Below are 20855 nucleotides of genomic sequence, written 5' to 3'. Positions count from 1 at the left end.
AAAGGTGCATAGTATCAATATTGCTTTGTCTTTGTCTCAATTTTCTGCTTAATTTTCATACACTGCATTGTTGAGTCCATTAAACTGTTATTATGGGATATGGTATTTCCATGAGTTTCCTCTGAGACTGAAAGAGCAAACCTTGAAATAGGTTCCACGGTGCAAGCGTTAAATAATTTAGAAAATAAAAGTGTGTTAAATGTGTCTCTCTCCCGGCCGTCAGGAGTGTATCCCGGCGAGTTCTCCGTCGGCTGAGGGCTCCTCCATCGAGGTGGATAATCTGGAGGAGTTCGTGCTTCGTCCGGCTCCGCGGGGAGTCACGCTCAAGTGTCGCATCTCACGGGATAAGAAGGGCATGGACCGCGGACTCTACCCAACGTACTTCATGCACCTGGAGAGAGAGGACGGCAAGAAGGTGACCGTCTCAACACACTTCTGCTCATTTTTGTATTTATTTACTTATTTTATTATTCAAATAATTTTTTATTATTATTTATTTTTATTCCATTTTTATAAAAAAAAATATTTCAATTTATTATTTTTTAATTTCAATCTATTTTTAGTATTTTGATACAATTTACATTTATTGCATTATTTAAATTTTTTTCATTATGTTATTTTTACATTGTTTTTCAAAAAAAAAAATGTATTTGTTCATTTAATCATTTCAATAAATGTTTTATTATTTATTAATTTTATTTTTAAAAAGTATTCAGTTTTTATAGTAATCCATTTTTTATAGTTTATTTATTCATCTAATTCTTATTAATAGTGGAAATAATAGTCTGCGGTAAGAAATGCTGTTAGAAGATCAGCTGAACAGGAAACATCCATAATCTGTCTCTCTTTCATCAGGTGTTTTTATTGGCTGGACGCAAGAGGAAAAAGAGCAAGACATCAAACTATCTGATCTCTGTGGACGCCACAGATCTGTCCCGGGAGGGCGAGAGCTTCATAGGAAAACTGAGGTATTAACTCGTCACGTCTCGGGTGATTCTTTGATCACAGGTGACATCCATCCAAATGAGGTTTGAGGGATCGGATCATATTTAGCTCTGTGAACTCACGATCGGATCACCCGTGATGGATGTTTCCTGTTCAGTTGATCTTTTGTTCCCGCAGAAAATAATTTCCACTAATAACAAGATTTAGATAAATAAATTAACTATAACATTTTGATTACAAGAAATAAATAAAATATATATTTTTTTATTAAAATAAATGGATAAATCAAAATAAAAATTTATTTAAAATAAATGTATTAATTTTTTTTTTTATTAAAATAAATAAATAATACTAATTTGATTGAAATGATTAAATGAACAATTTTTTTAATTTATTGAAAAACAATGTAATTTTTTATAAATAAAATAAAAAACGAAAAATATTTTTAAAATAATGCAATAAATGTAAATTGTATCAAAATACTAAAAATATATTTAATAAAATAAAATAATTTGAAATAAAAATTATAAAATGGAATAGAAATAAATAAGTAAGAAAAAAAGATTTAACTAATAAAATAAAACAGTAAATACATTTAAAAAATGGATAGGAAAAGTTTAGAGAAAACAGTCTACAGTGTAAAAAATATATAAATAAATAAAAAATAGATTAAAATAAATAAATAAATGCAAAAAATTTGATTAACTTAAGGAAATATTACAGATAATAGGAATTTAATGTGATAGGTCTTTATTCATGCCTGTAAAACGTTAGGATTGCGGTCCACCGCACGAGGATAATCCATGGCATCTGAAAGATCGAAAACCCCTGAGCTAGACATAGTACAGCCCAAATAAGACACATTTGTCCTCAGTAACCCAAGAGCTGTAATAAAATGCCTCTCTTCACGCGTGTGCAGGTCTAATCTGATGGGAACGAAGTTTACGGTGTACGATAACGGCACGAACCCTTCGAAAAGCCCCGGAGCGCTGCTGGAGGAGATCAACACACGACAGGAGCTCGCCGCCATCTGCTACGTGAGTGTGTGTGTGTGTGTGTGTGTTACCATGTGTTCACTCACTTCTTATTGTTGTGTGCAGTTCTTAAAGTACTTGAATTTGACTTTTTTACATTTAAGTCCTGGAAAACCTTTGAAACAACAGTCATATTTACGAAGAGGTACTTGAAAAGTGCTTGACTTATTTAAATACAATATATATGAAATTTAATATTTAAATAAACCACACAAATATGATCTTTTCACGCAACATTAACACTGCAGCCCGTGTGCTAAACCCCCATCAGAACTGTTCTCACCAACATTATAATATAAAATTATATATAATATAAAAAAAACAGCCATTATAAACGTTGTATTTAATATGTTATTACATACGTTGTAAGTTGTATTTTGGGTTCCTTATATCTGTAATAAAATACTATACTAAAATAAAATACTAAAGATATTGTTCGATAAGTGCAATCTCTGATTGTGGTCCTTGAAAACCAAAAAGTAGTGCTTGAAAAGTTCATTTTACAGTTTCTAATACGAACCCTGTGTGTGTGTGTGTGTGTGTGTGTGTGTGTGTGTGTGTGTGTGTGTGTGTGTGTGTGTGTGTGTTTAGGAGACTAATGTTCTGGGCTTCAAAGGGCCGCGGAAGATGACTGTGATCATTCCTGGCATGAACATGAGTTTCGAGCGGGTCCCGGTTCGGCCCCCTTGTGTGAGTGTTTCTGCTGACAGCTGTCAATCATAGATGGTCATTATGAGTGCAGACTGCGAGTGATGCATGGATGTGTGTGTGTGTGTTTCAGGAGCAGGAGTCTCTGCTGAGTAAATGGCAGAATCATTCACTGGACAATCTGATCGAGCTGCACAATAAAGCGCCGGTGTGGAACGACGACACTCAGTCATACGTGCTGAACTTCCACGGCAGAGTCACTCAGGCGTCCGTCAAGAACTTTCAGATCGTCCACGACAATGACCGTGAGTTACAAGAGTCCATAACTAATCTGTTAAAGTCCCCCTGTGGTGAAAATCAAGCGTTTAATGTTGTTTATACATCTATGTGGCGTTTTTAATAAGACAAACCATGTGTAGATTCATAAGTCGACAGCATTGCTGAGTATTTCCTCCTTAAAACTGCAGTGAACCAAAGACAGTCTCAAACACACGCTTTGAAATCGCTGGTGTTTCTGACGTCACAAACTACCTTGTAACTAGGGTTGGGTATCGTTTTTTTTTTTTTTGATACTGGTGCCAAATCGATACTTTTAAAATGGTACCGGTGCCTAAACGGTACCTGAATCGATACTTAAAAAAAAATTATAATAATTAAATTAAAAAAATTAAAAGCCTCAAAGCGATGGTGAATGACATTACAGAACGGCTTTTTTATTGAAAAATAATGAAATAGAAACATTTTTATTAAAATCGAACAATATTTTCAATTTTAAGTATACTTAAATATATTTAAATAAGTAGGCTAAATATTTCTTCTGCAAAAATATGACCACATTTTTATTGTATTCAAATGTATTGTTTTGTTAGTCCTTATGTGTATTTAAATGTCTGAAACCTAAAATGAACTTTATGTGGTTGAAAACACTGATTAGTTGTGCTATATGACAGCGCTGAGCACGTCTGTCTCTGGCTCAGCGCCAGCCAACGTGCGAACGCAGATCTAAATTTAGAAGTTGATGATCACACTATCTGAACGTTCTAATCACAGCGGTGTGAACGATCGTACATGTCGAATGATTAACTAGCGATTAGGGCTGCAACTAACGATTATTTTGATAATCGATTAATCGGGCGATTATTTTTACGATTAATCGGTTTATGTACTTATATTTTAGTTTTGCCCATTTTTTCCCAAGTAAATTATTAACAAAGGGTCTTTATCATTCAACATAGACTTTTTAGAGATTTTAACTATTTTGCATTGTCATATCCTCATCAAAAACATACCTGGAGTTGTGTTTTATTATGTGTTAGTAATCCTTTGTCGAACTCTTCTGCAATCAAAACACTGACCCATACGTACTCTAGCAAATTTCACAAGGAGATTTCAAATAATGTTTTCACCATGGCAGTCCTTTGGGCTCCTAAAGTAGTTTAACATCCCGAACAAAGCTTATTAAGGAATCTTGCAGAACATATTTTCACGAAGAATAAGAATAAAACAGAATACAGTTGCAGTAAATTGCATTTTATTTATTTTTTTCCTGTAAACACACAGCTTATACCTGGGAAACAGCTTTATAGCTTATGCTGTGAAATCAATCAGAAAGTAGCTCAACTTTATGGTAATGAGCTATGACGCTGTTCAGCGGCAAGCAGCGGCAAACGCCAGCAACCAATCGGAATATAGACATCCTTCGCGCTGGCTGATTCCGGAGAAACATACGATGTAAACTTTCGTTCCTACCAAAACATTAGTTCCGAGAAAAAATCATTAATTGCAGAGTTTAACCGTCATAGAGTGAAAGTGTATCATTTGCATGTGTTTTTAAGTCCTGTCAGTTTAACAGGGCGCGCTTGACAGGGCATAAGAACGAGCAGAGAGAGAGCCCCGGCCGCGCGCGCGCACTCACCCGAGCGCTGTCTTGCTCTCTCTCTCCCTCTCGCATATTAATCAAAATCGATGGTTTCGAAAAAAAACCCTCTCCAGTGATGAAATGTTTTCTTTGTTGACAAATCTTGTGCGATATCCTAAACTGCCGAATGCTGCTTCGTTCGATTAGTTTTATCTTCTGCTTTTTTCTTTTTCTTTCCCGAGCTTACTCCACTGCTGCCTCCGCCATCTCGCTGAATGCTGCAGAGACGCTGTGCGGGAAGCACGTGACATAAAACAAGGCCAGCTATTGGCTATTCGCTACTTCTCCTGCTGTACTGGCTGAGTAAAACCTCCGGTGGCTCATTACTGCCACACTTTGGTCACCGCAGATTTAAAATATGCACGAAATGAGCCGCTTATGGCAAATAAAAGTTATTTAGCAACTAATCGATGACTAAATTAGCTGACAACTATTTTAATAATCGATTAAATCGATTAGTTGTTTCAGCTCTACTAGCGATTACATACTAGCGATTATGCTTCTTACGTCCGTTTCGGTAGCCTGACTACGTCAGACTTCGTACTTCCGCTCAATTTCAGTTCGCTTCTGTACTCAGTCTGAGATAGCGACCTATCTTCCCGTTTTCCTCCGGCCTCAAAACAGCCGGCCAATCAACGAACAGACTGCGGGCTGAGAGCCGTGACGTAGACGCTGATTGTACCGTGGATGCATAGATTTACTTCACATAATTAGGGCTGGGTACCGAGTTCGATACTTTTTAGGTACCGACCGAATTGCCTCGATACTATCGAGTATCGAAAAATGACTTGTTTTTCGGTACCATATTTCGATACCTAAGGGGTTAACTCGTCAACGTCAGTGCTCAAACAAATACATATGAAATGCACAACAACACGCCTAAAGTCGCTCGCGCACATACACGTGAACTCTACACACACGAGACGCGCGGAACTCTCTGCGCACATACTCATATGAGACGCGCGCGCGCACACAAACTGTCCACGCACACATTCTCATATGAGACGCGAGCACACACACACACAAACTCGCTCACATACTCAATGAGACGCGAGCACACACACTCACAATACCCTAAAGATGTCGATCAAAAGTGTGGATACATTTCTCCAGGCTCGATGCCAACAGCGCGCGATGCAGTATTTGTGGTAAAATAATTGCTGCAAAGACGGTACCGCGACAGATATGATGAAGCCCTTGACAGTGCACGAGTAAACAAAAGAGCAGAAAGTTGCTCCGTCTTCGACTGGTAACTGAAGAGATACCTTGTTGATCACTCTGACTGTGTTTATATTGCAATAATGACCTACTGAGTGTACACTGCCGTTCAATAATGTGTTGGTTGGTCAGAATTTTTTTTTCAGTAAGGATGCATTAAAGTGATCAATAATGACCTTAAAACATGTGTAATGTTACAAAAGATTTCTTTTTTTTTAAATAAATGCTGTTCTTTTGAATGTTTTATTCATCAAAGAATCATGAAAAAATTTATCATAGTTTCCAAAAACTGTTTTCATATTTCTGGAGGATCATGTGACACTGATGTAATGATTTTGAAAATTCAGCTTTGACAACAGAGGAATAAATTACATTTTGAAATATATTCAAATAAGATTTTAAATTGTAATACTATTCCACAATATTACAAGTTTTATTGTATTTTTGATCAGACAAATTCAGCTTTGGTGAGCATGAGCTCTTTATAAAAAAAAAATATTTTGTTCCTTTGTGCTTTTTTTGTTCCTTTGTGCACTGGCTAAGGAGCATGAGTCAAACTGAAAAAAATAACACCAAAGTTTTTCTGAGGTAATGTGTTATGTAATCTTGTTAAAATGGATTTCATAAAATTGGTATCGAAAAAAGTATCGTTTAGGAACCGGTATCGAAATTTTTTGAACGATACCCAGCCCTACAAATAATCTGCAAAAGTCGTTCACAGCCATGTTCACTCCGGTATTTCGCTCGATGGTTTTGTTTTCGCATCATACATGTGTTTACAGTGGAAGTTAGATGCGGCTGAGCCGGCGCATAACACACGTCATAACCAAACGTTATGTGATTGGCTTACGGGTAGCCAGTGATTTTAAACTTCAGACAAGCGCCCCCCCGCGAGAAAGAAAACGCTTTTCAATTATGCCCTTCCAGACTCTGTCTACGAAGCAAAGCGAAGTAGCAGAGTTTGGTATTACCAGGCTACCGTTTCGGAGAACCATATGGCAAATATTTCAACCGACAGCTGACGAGCTGAGGCATTTAAGTGGCACCGAAATCTGCGTTTTGGTTCGGTCCGGTTACATACCGTTACCTGGGTACCGGACCGGTACCATATATGTACCGGGTTTCGGTACCCAACCCTACTTGTTGTAACCAATCAGATCAACGTGTGATCATCAACGAGTGGATCTCTGAGCTGAGTGAGTGAGTGGAGGCGGGGCTCATTTGCATATTCATAGAACCACGTATACTAAATGAGGCACGAGTTACATTCAAGCTATTTTTAAAGCATTAAGAAGGAATTTTTTTTAAAATATGTCATGTTGATGATCAAAGATGAGTTTAAGCGATAAAATGATTGACGCGAGGGTGACTTTACCAGTTAACGATAATAACCATCGTAGACACCTACAATCGGTCAACGAGCGACGTCTCGTGGTTCCATTACAGAAAGCCACAAAATCACTTTCCAGAACATTCTCATTCACAGTTCCATGCTGGTGGAACGCTCTCCCCACCCTCATCCGGAATGCAGAATCCCTGACAACATTCAAAAGACAGCTGAAAACCCATCTCTTCCGTGAGCACTTAACACTTAGCACTTAAAAAAAGAAAAAAAAAAATTCCTTTCCCTTTGAAACATCACTTATCAGGCTTATGCTACTCTGAATAATACCTGAACTTCGTATTTTGAGCACTTCTTGCGTTGTTGTTGCTTTTGCCTCTTTATGATGACTCGCTGAATTTTGTCCTAATTTGTAAGTCGCTGTGGACAAAGTTGTCTGCTAAATGACTAAATGTAAAATGTAAATGTAAATAACCCTGCTCTTCATATAATGTGCTTTCCGGGAAGGTTTGTCAAGCATTGTCGAACATTCAAGGTCTGTCTGCGCTGTTGTGATTGTGTGTTGGTGTGTTTTCAGCGGATTACATCGTGATGCAGTTCGGCCGTGTGGCGGAGGACATCTTTACTCTGGACTTTAACTACCCCATGTGCGCCCTGCAGGCGTTCGCTATCGGCCTGTCCAGTTTCGACAGCAAACTGGCCTGCGAGTGAACCTGTGACACGACACACTCCAACCTCTTCCACTCAGGACACTAAAGCACAATCGTCTCGTCACGCCCCCGAGGGCGAGGGTTTGTGCTCCACCGAAAATAAATCAGAAACAAGGACCAAATTAATTCACTTTTGTAAATGAAACACTCCAACTCATTTAAACATTTGTGAGTTATTTACCGGCTTTCTCTTTTCCTGAAAAGAGACGATGCGTGGGATTTATGCTTTAATTGGACCAATAGAAAAGACACTGTGGGATATTGTGCAACGGAGAGATTTTTATGATGTTTTCTGTGATGTTATGATGGATTTGAGAAGGACGTCTATAGGGAGAATCTCTTCACTTTAAAATGAAAATTAAGTCATAATTTACTCACCCTGGTGTTGTTCTAATGCCGTTTGCTCTTCTTTCTTTATTTGGACCAGGAAAGGAGAAATGTTAAAGGACAAGTTCTGTATTTTACACTTAAAGCCCTGTTTACAGATCGTATCTGATGAAATAGAACGGTTAAGATTAAAATTTGGACACATGCTGCTGTCCCGAGAATTTTAGGTTTATTTCGCTTCCCCCCCCACCCCCACAATGGTTGTCTATGTGCACTGGAAGATTCCGTCCTAAAAACACATTAAACTTTCGTTTACAAAGACGTGAAACTCACCGAGTGGTCAGGGGGTGTTCACTGATATGTTCACTCAAAAATCGCTGAAAAAGATGCATTCCAACAGGTTTTATCGTAGTTTTTGTCCAACTCCATTGACTTAATAGGACGTGCTGTGAGACCGCAGCACCTTTACGGTATTACTCCGCCGCTTCTTCTTCTGCTTCTTCTGTGTATTCAATGAAATGCCCGTGGTTTGCTTGCAATTGGCAAAGGTGCATTATCGCCACCAACTGGGCTGGAGTGTCTATTATTCAAGCTCTCAACGGAAGAATCACGGGTGTGACGCGTTTGGCAAAATAGGTCCACAAAAGCTAAATAAACCTAAAATTCTCGGGACAGGAGCATGTGTCCAAATTTTAATCTTAACCGTTCTATTTCATCAGATACGATCTGTAAACAGGGCTTTAAGTGTAAAATACCGAACTTGTCCTTTAAATGTCTCGTGTTTCCATATAATGGCAGTGAATAGCGACCAGCATCAAGCGTCTTTAAAAAAGATGTGAAAATATCACAGGAAGGTCCCGTGTCGTAAGTGTTCTGGGGGTTTACGATGGGGTTTGGTAAGAAAACAATGATGAGATTTAATGTATTATTTTAAGAAAATGTCCTGCTCACGACTGAGTGTTCATGAGACTCCATTAGCGCCGCAGTTCACACAGAAAAACACACAAGTTGTGAGAAATCAAGATTCATTTACTCTTAACTTCGATTCGATTTGCCAAACCCTATTGTATATTCTTATAAAACGTGGGATATAAATGACATGTGTCATATGGGACAAAAAAGAAGAGCATTTGGCACTAGAACAACACCAGGGTGAGCAAATGATGAATTAAGTTTCATTTTAGGGTAAACTATCCCTATAAGAACCAGTTCTGGTCAGATTTCCCCTTTGAGATTATAAGAAAAATAAGAAGTTATATTTTGCATGAAGAAAATTAAACAGCAACAAAAAAAATAATGTAATAGAGTAAAAATTGGTATGACAGTAAATGGGAATCACAGATGCATTATGGTTGTTAAAATGCACTCATTTTCTTCAGGTACAATATAATTTCTCCTTTTCCTTTTGATATTGGGGTGATATGAATATTTGTTTCCTTCATATTTACATTTTTATTCGGTTGATGTTGTTGTATTTTTGCATTCATGGTAGAATATGAAAATTTTAACACCTTCTGTTTTTAAAATGTGGTTCATTATTTGTCTTTTTAAAATCTTTGCTCACCAACAATCCCTGAGAAAACACATTGCATGTTGGTAAATGCTGGACTCTTTGGCCATGTCTCAGTCGCCCAGCTTCCCTCTCGTGCCCTTGTGTTGACCTTTGAGAACTGACGCACACTGTTGGGAATGCACACTTCTGGTAATTACCGCTGCATGGATTGTGAAAGTTGCCTTAACATGTTGCTGTAGTTGTAAATAGTGCCTGAATGCTGTGTTTACATCATGAGGAACTAGAGAAAGGGAAGTTCAAGCACATTTGTTCCTGTTAAGTGTGTATTCCTATTGATATGATTGATGTGTGTTGATATTCATCATCTGTGTGTGTGTGTGTGTGTGTGTGTGTGTGTGTGTGTGTGTGTGTGTGTGTGTGTGTCAGCCAAGAGTGTACTGATATATATGTATATTAAAAAAGCAAAACATTTTTGTTTTCATTTTAAGACGATAACCTGTTTGCACAAACTGTATTTTATGATGACTCTGTTGGTAGAAATACAGTTATTAAAAGTCATAAATATTTGAAAAAAGAAAACTGCATTACTTTTTATCCTTATCATCTGGGCTGGAAATACAAAACCTGCTACACATTTATCCATAAATCGAGTTTCATTGGCACAGATTTTTAGCCTTTTCAACTTGATTGGCTATATATATACTTTTTATAACGTTTACATATATTAACCTTTTTTCTAATCTGTTAAACACTTTTCTAGATAAATACAAGAGTATCTAACTCAATTTAAATTTTCATGTCTATATGAACCTTCATTTTAAATTGGTAAACGCTGTAAAATCAGTGGCGTGTTTATTAATCATATAATAAGATAACTAGTGCAAATCAAATCAAATGTCTTTACTTTTTAAAAAGCTAGCATTATTCATTTAGCGCATCTGAGATTGCGCATGCGTAGTACGAGTGAACGGTTACTGCAGTGCGCATGCGCGGAGGTGTGGCGTCGAATGGCGCCTTTTCATTGGTTTTCTCTGGTTTTCGGGTTTTCTGAGGTGAGTCACTTTTCCCTGACGACAAATGAATTATATCATGGAGTTTCGTAAAGTTATGAAATATCAAACATAAATTATAAAGTGTGCGAATTTCATTTTAAATGTCTTCAGGAGGTTTTCTGGCGCAATCTGTTCGTCATGCGCAACTTTTAATTGTCCTTAGCTTAGCACAGTTAGACAAACTTAGTTTTCAAATATGAAATTTCATAAACAAACCACTAACGTTTTTTTTAATGGTATATTTGTGATATTTACATATACAATAAAGTGCTAAACAATTACATTATTTAGATATTGTCAATATTCCATCCAATAATTACCTGACATGAAGGATATTACTGGAGTTGCTGTGGTTGCTAGGGTTACCTCACGATTTCAGTTCACGAGTGTTTGTGTTTACCGCCAAGTGAAACAATTTTGCCAGTTAAATAGATTAAATACACTATCAAGATGCCCTTGGATAAATAATGCAAACAGTTTCTGGAGAATATAGAGCTAATTATGTTGACATACACCCTCAGGTTGAGATATTTATGACAGCTCAGGGTTTGCTAGTCTTCGTGACATGAGAGTTTAATCAGAACAGTTATTATACGTGTTAGCTAGCTTTATCTATTATCTTCCATAATATAGCCAATATCAGAAAGGAGAAAATGCCACCAGCAGCACCTCCATGAGCTTGAGTCTTTAAGCTGGACTAGGCAGATGTGAACACCACACTAAAATGAAATATTATCACACTGGTACATCAAATAGACCTTTGTTGCTTTTCATATAGACCATTTGGAGACTATTTATTAGGGATGCTCCAATAGGATTTTTTGGTCATACTGATTTAAACAAAGAACTAGCTATTAGCCGAATCAGATACCGATACCGCTTGCTCACTTATTTTAAGTTTTGTTATTATAGAATACGGTTTTGATCGTGTTTTAAATGCGCAAAGTTCAAAAACACATGCAATAAGTTACACTATCTAGATAATTGCTGCATAATCAAATCATTTTTATTGAATGGATTGATGCGTAATTCCAGTGCAGTTGCTTTATATATCAAGTATTTAATTTAGCTACTTCAGAAAAATATTTACTGCTTTCCCCCTCGCTAAACTGATCATATAATGTCTTTTAAAATGACTACTAATTAATAAACTATGGTTTGAAAAATTGGCATTTTTTTAATGCTATTGCCATTATGCAGATCAGCCGATAAATATCGCCGGCCAATACATCAGTGTATCTCTACTAATTATTAATGCATCAGCTATGTACTAAAACATTGCATGAATTAAATAATCTCAAGGCTTGACATACATAACCAAAAATTGCCGGTATTAGGATACTTGCACACTTAGAAATGCATGAAGGTCATTGCATTTGATAGATTATCAAACCAAATGGCCTTTGTTTTAAAGAAAGATGGCACTTGCACAAAACACAACATGTGTAAAAAAAAAGTAATGTTAGTTGTGGTTCACTGTTGTTGTTGATTTGCCGGGAAAACATTAAGTGGTGTGTCCAAATCTCCAGTGCAGAAATATGGGAACACCCTCTCTGGAAATCCACCATTGAAGGAGCACAAAATTCGGTTTCTGAAGGGATCAATGAATCTCAGCTGTCCTTTGTAAAAGTCCAGCTGCAGTCGGATGACATTCGGCCTCTCATCGTCATCAATATCTTTGGCAGGTTTATTACCTTTCTTGTATTTCCCTTCCACGTAACGAAAACACCAAAAACGACTCATTGGATCCATTTTGTAAAGCTTTTTGCGGTTGACTGTTTCCCCCACCACTCCCAGTGTCCAGTGGTCGTTGTCTCCCACCTCCACGTCCCAGCAGTGCAGACCCGAGCTGAAGCCCTGTGAGGCCAGCACTCCCACATACAGCCTCTCCGGGAGATCAGACACTTTCATCTTATTTTGCACGTACTGAACACTGGTGCAATCCTGTGACACCATCAGTTTATCTGAGGCTGTGTCTGGGTCAAGAGTCACAGGAGCTGTAAACACACAGATGAGCGTAAACTACAGCGGTCAGCACCAGTGCACCAATGTCGGAGTATGTGTTTGGGTTGTTATGTTTTCTGGTCCACACAATAAAAGTGGATGGTATGGAAACTTGTTTCCGCCGCAGAGTGAAAAATAAAAAAGGTAATTGCGACTTTTTAATCTCACAAATTCTGACTTTTTTTCACACAATTGCGAGTTTACATCTCACACTTTTTATCTCAGAATTACGTGATATAAAGTCGCAATTGCAGGTTATAAAGTCAGAATTGCGTGATATAAAGTCGCAATTGTGTGTTAAGTCAGAATTATGAGATATAAAGTCGCAATTGTGTGTTATAAAGTCAGAATTGCGAGATCTAAACTCGCAATTGCAAGAAATATACTTGAAATTCTGACTTTTTTCTCAGAATTGCATGTTTATATCTCGCAATTCTGACTTTATAATACGCAATTGGGAGATATAAAGTCAGAATTGCATGATATAAAGTCGCAATTGCAGGTTATAAAGTCAGAATTGCGTGATATAAAGTCGCAATTGTGTGTTAAGTCAGAATTATGAGATATAAAGTCGCAATTGTGTGTTATAAAGTCAGAATTGCGAGATCTAAACTCGCAATTGCAAGAAATATACTTGAAATTCTGACTTTTTTCTCAGAATTGCATGTTTATATCTCGCAATTCTGACTTTATAATACGCAATTGGGAGATATAAAGTCAGAATTGCATGATATAAAGTCAGAATTGCGAGATATAAACATGCAATTCTGAGAAGAAAAAAAAAAAGTCTTTTTTTTACTTAGAATTGGACTTTATATCTCACAATTGTGAGAAAAGATGTCAGAATTGTGAGATATAAACTCGCAATTATGTGTTATAAAGTCAGAATTGCGTGATATAAAGTCGCAACTGCGAGAAAAAAAGTCAGAATTCTGACTTTATAACACGCAATTCTGACTTTATATCTTGCAATTCTGACTTTATTTCACGCAATTCTGACTTTATATCTCGCAATTCTGACTTTATTTCACGCAATTCGGACTTTATATCTCGCAATTGTGAGATAAAAAGTCGCAATTATCTTTTAAAATGTTTTATTCTGTGGTGGAAACAAGCTTCCATACGATGGTGACCAGAGGCTTGGTCCAAAAAGACATACCAACTGTACTTTCATGGTACTCATGCTACTAGGAGAAGGAAGACCGCTTCAGCTGACGCGTGACATTATTAAAAAAATTTTTGATCAGGGCTCGACAATAAGGACTGCCTGATGGCCCGTGGCCACGTTTTATCGGTGCTCGGGACACTTGCTCGGTTGAACCAGTGCTTTCTTATCATTTGTACGTGTTTTAATGGCCAATCAAGTCAAGAAGATGCGAAACAGAACTCGATTCAATACTTGCACGCTTTCGAACTTTCGAGAAAGGCAACGCATGTGTAACAGTATATTGGATCTGCGCAGCTCTTAAAGTGACAGCAGCCTAATATTCCTCTGTTTTTAATTTTTGATCAAACAACAAAGGACAAAAGAAAAAAATCACTGCTCTTGACTGAATAACTTTGTAACTTTAATAAGGATTAATCTACAGTATACTTAATTTACACAGTGAAGACTATGCAGTGTTATTTTACATTTGATTATTCAGTTTCTGTGCCTGAAAATTACCGTTAGACCTACTTGAAAAACATGAAAAGCACGGTTTATTTCATTTGTATGTTTGTTCTATTGTATTTTTTTTTTGCTATTGCTCATAATTTGATTATTTTTTCTTTCTTTTTTTTCTTTACTGAGAGCTTACTTGTCTTTAACAATATGAATTTTGAAATTTACACGAGTTAGGCTCGTAGTTTTTGGTGTCATATAACCTCATTTATTAAGGTTAAGAGTCAAAAACACTAACTAGGCCTATTTTATTTAAAAAAAAATTTTGTGGTGGGGCCAGTGAAAATTTTGGCAGGGCAAGTAAAACATTTGCAGTAGAAAAAAATCATCAGCGTTGAGCCCTGTGTGTAAAATTCCTTAGAAAAATCTATATTTTAGCAGTTTTAGCATGTGATTCAAACAAACGGTCTAAAAACGTTTTCCCCTTCTGCTTCCCTCCTTCATGCTACTCTGAATACATAACAAACTCCAGTACAAGACACACATATACACAAAAATACTGCAATATACGGAAAGAAAACCAAAATATACAAAAATGGTATGTTTTCTTTGTCCATGTTGGACCTTTCAAGCCTCTGGTCTCCATAAACTGTATAAGAGTTGCACGAAACTTTCCATTTTTGTTCCATGGAAATAAAGCAGCATATTATGATTTGGAGCAACATTAGTTAAAGTAAAGGAGGCGTTATTACTCACGCTGTTCCACAAGCTTCTGCATTCTGGCCCAGGTGGTGAAGATCATTGTCTGAATGGGATGGTGTTGAAATTCCTCCGTTTCAGGGCTCAAGTCTGGTGCTGACAGGTGTTCGAGTCTGTGTGCATAAACGGTTAGATATACGTGTCATTTTTTTATATATTTCAGATAGTTTGCAATGGGATTTTAAAGCTAATGGCAAAAAGACTCACTTTTCCAATGCATCACTGTAATTCTGAATGAGAAATAAAAAAGCAGTTAGTGCAGCTCAGTCATGTGTGTGCGCAAACATCACGAACATTGATTATTAGACACGTTTGCGTCAGATTACAGCCCTCTGATTGGCTTTAGCCCCAGGGGCCGGTTTCACAAAGATAGACTTTGACTATGGCTTAGATATAGTAGATAGTCAAACTACAGATAGACATCTAAATCAGACCGTTGCACAAAGCACTGAAGACTCTGACTATCTTAAGTAGGACTACACTGCAATGCATTCTGGGTAAAATAAGACACTTTTCAAAACAAAAAACATGGCGGATCGAGTAAGCGTATTCAACCGCTCAGTGCAGTTTACCCCAGCGGAAGAGATGTGTGTGTTGGAGGAATATAACAGTTACAAAGACATTTTACTTGGGAAATTTAGCGGAGAATGTAGTAACAAGAAGAAATGTTTAAATTATGAGCCATTTTCCCTTTTCTTTTGGCTGTTTGTAATGTGACTGATTGTTACTGCTGGTTGCCAAGGTAACAGAGTCTTAGACCTAAGTTTGCCTGAGGACTAAATTAAGTCAGTCTTTATTTTTGTGAAACAGTCTAACTTGCATTAGCCTAGTCTATGAGCAAATTTTAGACTTGTCTAACACTATAGACCGGTCTAAACTAGCTTTGTGAAACCGGCCCCTGATGTGATGCGTATCCCATCTGTACCTGCAGAAAAGTGACGTTTTCGGCTTCCAGGTGCTGCCAGAGAGCCGCCGTCCTCTCGGATAGGTCTGATATCTGTGCGGACAGATCCTCCATTCTGGCCTTGAGTTTCTCATCTCGATTTTGCATTTCTTTACGCAGCGCTCTGATCCGTTTCTCCTCCTCCTCTCTTAGAAACCGATGGAGCTTCTCAAATTCCTTCTTGATCTTGCTTTCTTCCACACTGGTGTGTTCCTGAAATGGTTTAAGAAGGTTTAATCCTTTCTGTTAAAGTCCCCATGTGGTGAGAATCAAACTTTTAATGTTGTTTAATATGTCAATGTGGTGTTTTTAATCTGCTTTAAGACAAATCATGTGTATGTTCATAAGTCGACACCATTGCTGAGTATTTTCTCCTTAAAACTGCAGTGAACCAAAGACACGAAAACACGCTTTGAAATCGCTGGCGTTTCTGACGTCACAAACGACCTTGTAACCAATCAGATCAACGTGTGATCGTCAACCAGTGGATCTCTGAGCTGAGTGAGTGAGTGGAGGCGGGGCTCATTTGCATATTCATAGAACCGCGTATACTAAATGAGGCGAGGGTGTCGAGTTACACTCAAGCTATTTTCAGGCATGAAGACTTGTTTTTCAAGGAAAAAACTTAAATGATTGACGACAGGGGGACTTTACAGGGTGGTCGCGGGTCCTTAAAAAGTCTTAAATAAATTTTTCCTAATAAAAGGCCTTAAAAAGTATTAAAATGTCTTAAAGTTTTCCTAATAAAAGGCCTTAAAAAGTATTAAAATGTCTTAAATAAAGTTTTCCTAATAAAAGGCCTTAAAAAGTATTAAAATGTCTTAAATAAAGTTTTCCTTATAAAAGGCCTTAAAAAGTATTAAAATGTCTTAAATAAAGTTTTCCTAATAAAAGGCCTTAAAAAGTATTAAAATGTCTTAAAGTTTTCCTAATAAAAGGCCTTAAAAAGTATTAAAATGTCTTAAAGTTTTCCTAATAAAAGGCCTTAAAAAGTCTTACAATGTCTTAAATAAAGTTTTCCTAATAAAAGGCCTTAAAAAGTATTAAAATGTCTTAAAGTTTTCCTAATAAAAGGCCTTAAAAAGTATTAAAATGTCTTAAATAAAGTTTTCCTAATAAAAGGCCTTAAAAAGTATTAAAATGTCTTAAATAAAGTTTTCCTTATAAAAGGCCTTAAAAAGTATTAAAATGTCTTAAATAAAGTTTTCCTAATAAAAGGCCTTAAAAAGTATTAAAATGTCTTAAAGTTTTCCTAATAAAAGGCCTTAAAAAGTATTAAAATGTCTTAAAGTTTTCCTAATAAAAGGCCTTAAAAAGTATTAAAATGTCTTAAATAAAGTTTTCCTAATAAAAGGCCTTAAAAAGTATTAAAATGTCTTAAATAAAGATTTCCTAATAAAAGGCCTTAAAAAGTATTAAAATGTCTTAAATAAAGATTTCATAATAAAAGGCCTTAAAAAGTATTAAAATGTCTTAAATAAAGTTTTCCTAATAAAAGGCCTTAAAAAGTATTAAAATGTCTTAAATAAAGTTTTCCTAATAAAAGGCCTTAAAAAGTATTAAAATGTCTTAAATTCAGATTCGATAGGTCTTAAATATTTCTGGTCACGTTACCGCTAAACTTTCTCCAGTCTGACGGACCTAATGTCCGTCAAATAACCAGTGACGCATCGAATCGCCAGAATGATTCGGATTTTATTACATAAACAGCTATTGATAATGATAATGTAGGCTTTTTCTGGTAACGCTGTTGAGGCTCGCGCTGCTTGTCTCTGTGATAGATTTTATAGGAAGAAATCAAAACAAATGAGCATAACGGCACACATACTGAGGTAAAAATTCAAAATGTTGAGTTTTTTTATTGATAACGTGTGATATAGTTAAGCAACATAACATGACGGGAGCTATTTTTCTGAATATTCTCACGGTTGCAAATGTTACATTGATTTTAGTTCAATAAACAAGTAGTGAATATTAAATTATTTCAATTACTTAGGTTAAATATTACATATACGCATGTAATATAATGTGTATTTCCATTACAGGTTTGGTCTTAAATTTCATTCAAAGTGGCATTAAAAAGGTCTTAAAAAGTCTTAAATTTAACTTGTTTATATCTGTAGACACCCTGCTTTAACATTATTGTACTGGTTATGAAACACTAACCACACCTTAATGAGCTCAGCCTCATCCACACAGCTCTCATGGGCTTTCTTAAAGTCAGCGAGGCTCTCCTGAAGTCTGCTGATCTGTTCTTTTACAATCTCCTGGAATCACAGGATAAACTCTTTAACAACAAGCTTGAAGAAACCAAACACTCACTCAGATTAGATTCCTCAAACTTCTCCTACCTTTAAATTCCCAGCAGCCTCTTCGACAGGAGAGCACTTGTGATTTTCATGCTTCTTTGAGGTGTAACAGACCACACAGATGGGCCGCTGGTCATCATAGCAGAAGAGTTTGAGTGTCTCCTTATGCAGCGGACAGACGTCTCCTGACACAGCTGTGGGTTTCCTGGTCTTGAAGGATTCACACAGCGCTCTGAATGCCAGGCTCTTGGTGGGCTCGTCGCGTGAGCATTTCTTACGGCAGATCGGACACTGCGGCTCTTTCTGAGTCGTCCAGAAACGCTGGAGGCATTCAGAGCACAAACTGTGGCTGCATTTCAGAGTTACCGGATCAGTGAAGACATCACAACAGATGAGGCATGTCAAGTCCTCCTCCAGGAAGGACAGAGCGTCTGACATGACTGTAAACAATCCTCAGTAGAAACAACTCAAAACATTTATTTGGAGATATTATGAAACCTGCTCTAGTTCTCCATGAGACCCAAGCCTTTCATTTCTTTCACTTTCATTTCAGTGGAACACATAGTAAACGGCTCCTCCCTCTCTAAAACACTGTATTACAACAAATGGCAACCAGGAAATGATCACATGGGACGTGGCACCTAAGCTTTAAGCCTTAAAGTCAATAATTGTATCCCTTAAAACTCATCTTTGACCACAAAAAGTACATATTTAAAAAAAAATTCCTTGAAAAAGAAATCTTCATGTCAATCAGTACAATTATGTTAAAGTCCCCCTGTTGTCAATCATTTAAGTTTTTTCCTTGAAAAACAAGTCTTCATGCCTGAAAATAGCTTGACTGTAACTCGACACCCTCGCCTCATTTAGTATACGCGGTTCTATGAATATGCAAATGAGCCCCGCCTCCACTCACTCACTCAGCTCAGAGATCCACTGGTTGACGATCACACGTTGATCTGATTGGTTACAAGGTCGTCTGTGACGTCAGAAACACCAGCGATTTCAAAGCGTGTTTTCGAGACTGTCTTTGGTTCACTGCAGTTTTAAAGGGATAGTTCGTATGACGTAGGACGTACACTACGTACAACGGTTCCTACGCTACGTCATACGTCATACGCCGGCATCCATCTCCCGTGAATGCGCGTCGACCGTTGCCGGAAGCCAGTTATTTTCATTTATAAAGTTTTAAATATGTATATTTTTACGACAAAACCACACGGATTACCCTCAGAAGGCCTTCGTTTATCCCCCTGGAGCCGGATTACTTTTTTGAAGGATGCATGTACATTTTTGGGACTTGAAGGAGGTGGACCCCATAACTTGACATTATAACCACTGAAAGATCTAAGACATTTTCTAAAATAACTGAAAATGTGTTTGTCTGAAAAATGATTGACATGTGCATCTCGAACGGCTTGAGGGTGAGTAAATCATGGGTTTAATATTATTTTTGGCCGAACTATCCCTTTAAGGAGAAAACACTCAGCAATGGTGTCGACTTATGAATTTACACATGGTTTGTCTTAAAGCATAATAAAAACACCACATAGACGTATAAACAACATTAAATGCTTGATTTTCACCACAGGAGGACTTTAAATGAAGACATATGTTTTGCATCAGTGAATTAGTAAGTACTTGTTTAGTTAACTTAATTTTGTTGACTATTTAAGGCATTTAAAGTATAGTCTCATAATCAATTTTATCCAATAAACAGCAGTTTAATTTGTAAATAGAAGTAGGGTAGATTGCCTTGCCGTCAACAATAAACAATTTAGCCGAATTTCCATTGATAGTTGTTTTTAAATTGTAATTTTTCACAATATTACAATTTTTACTGTATTTTTGATCAAATAAATGCAGCCTTGGTGAGCAGAAGAGACTTCTTTTCAAAACCATTTCCAAATTTTTGACAGGTAGTGCATATACACAAGCAAATGTTAAATTACTAACCTGAAATATAGCAAATAGTTCATTCTATATATGGAAAATCAAAAAAATTCAAGAACATTATTTTAGTTCAATCAGGAGCAATAATTAAGTACTACTTTTGGTAGAAACCTGGCATGCCTATTGATGCTTTTCACACTGATTGCATGCGTTTAAACTAAGTTTAATAGTACAGTGCTCCAATGCTAATTCATTAGTGTCCATGTACTGTGTGATACAACCAGGTGAACATCCTGAGTAAATGAGGGCCGCGAAAGATCTGAGCTTTATAAAATCGCCACTAGATGGCAGTGTGCATCCATGTGACTTGACTTCAGGACATCACTGGGCATTTCACTTTTGATTGTCTTTAAAAGAAAATCAAAATCTCACGAGTGTTTCCACACTTTCTTGCTGGTGTGCACAAAAAAAAAGTTTTCCTTTATTTCATTAGCTTGTTTTCCTCCAGCATATGGTGAGTGAGAGTCCTACCGCTACGTAGAGCCGCTCTGTGAATGGCACTTATTAATCACAGTGGGGTCCTGCAGATGCTGTTTGAACACTGGCGTATCATTAAAAGTATAGTTCTCGCTCAAAGAAG

The 20855-nt window shown here is 36.9% G+C and overlaps 2 protein-coding genes and 1 long non-coding RNA gene across 4 annotated transcripts in view; 1 reads left to right on the top strand and 2 right to left on the bottom strand.

The window, feature by feature from the left end:
• Nucleotides 1–8796, top strand: part of tulp3 (TUB like protein 3) — a 25291-nt gene extending 16495 nt beyond the window's left edge. The window contains exons 5-10 of one of the 2 annotated variants that reach the window (XM_082166818.1): nucleotides 224–415; nucleotides 856–968; nucleotides 1865–1982; nucleotides 2571–2669; nucleotides 2761–2932; nucleotides 7683–8796. In XM_082166818.1, coding sequence (XP_082022944.1) covers nucleotides 224–415; nucleotides 856–968; nucleotides 1865–1982; nucleotides 2571–2669; nucleotides 2761–2932; nucleotides 7683–7816 — 828 coding nt within the window. In that variant the 3' untranslated portion in view covers nucleotides 7817–8796. The remainder of the gene's footprint in view (nucleotides 1–223; nucleotides 416–855; nucleotides 969–1864; nucleotides 1983–2570; nucleotides 2670–2760; nucleotides 2933–7682) is intronic. The other variant, XM_082166817.1, reaches the window with a different exon arrangement.
• Nucleotides 1–20855, bottom strand: part of LOC309496739 — a 121421-nt gene that overhangs the window by 68815 nt on the left and 31751 nt on the right. The window lies entirely within an intron of this gene.
• trim35-14 (tripartite motif containing 35-14) lies at nucleotides 11692–18935 on the bottom strand. The gene is made up of 6 exons (XM_082166819.1): nucleotides 18368–18935; nucleotides 18188–18283; nucleotides 15999–16229; nucleotides 15281–15303; nucleotides 15071–15186; nucleotides 11692–12704 (listed from the first exon to the last, which is right to left on the bottom strand). The coding sequence occupies exons 1-6, from the start codon at nucleotides 18761–18763 to the stop codon at nucleotides 12181–12183; spliced, it is 1386 nt and encodes a 461-aa protein (XP_082022945.1). The 5' UTR covers nucleotides 18764–18935; the 3' UTR covers nucleotides 11692–12180.

This window comes from Leuciscus leuciscus, assembly GCF_965113295.1.
Source record: "Leuciscus leuciscus genome assembly, chromosome: 4".
In the NCBI taxonomy this organism is placed as follows: Eukaryota; Metazoa; Chordata; class Actinopteri; order Cypriniformes; family Leuciscidae; genus Leuciscus; species Leuciscus leuciscus.
Note: the sequence above shows the minus strand (reverse complement) of the source record. Positions and strands in the feature narration are given on the sequence as shown.

What these genes read in the sequence shown, in the direction of transcription:
- trim35-14 (XM_082166819.1), bottom strand. Translation starts at nt 18,763, where the DNA reads ATGTCAGACGCTCTGTCCTTCCTGGAGGAGGACTTGACATGCCTCATC. An exon ending in AGGCTGCTGGGAATTTAAAG is followed by an intron (nt 18,284 to 18,367) that starts GTAGGAGAAGTT and finishes CTGTGATTCCAG; the next exon opens with GAGATTGTAAAAGAACAGAT. An exon ending in ATGAGGCTGAGCTCATTAAG is followed by an intron (nt 16,230 to 18,187) that starts GTGTGGTTAGTG and finishes AAACCATTTCAG; the next exon opens with GAACACACCAGTGTGGAAGA.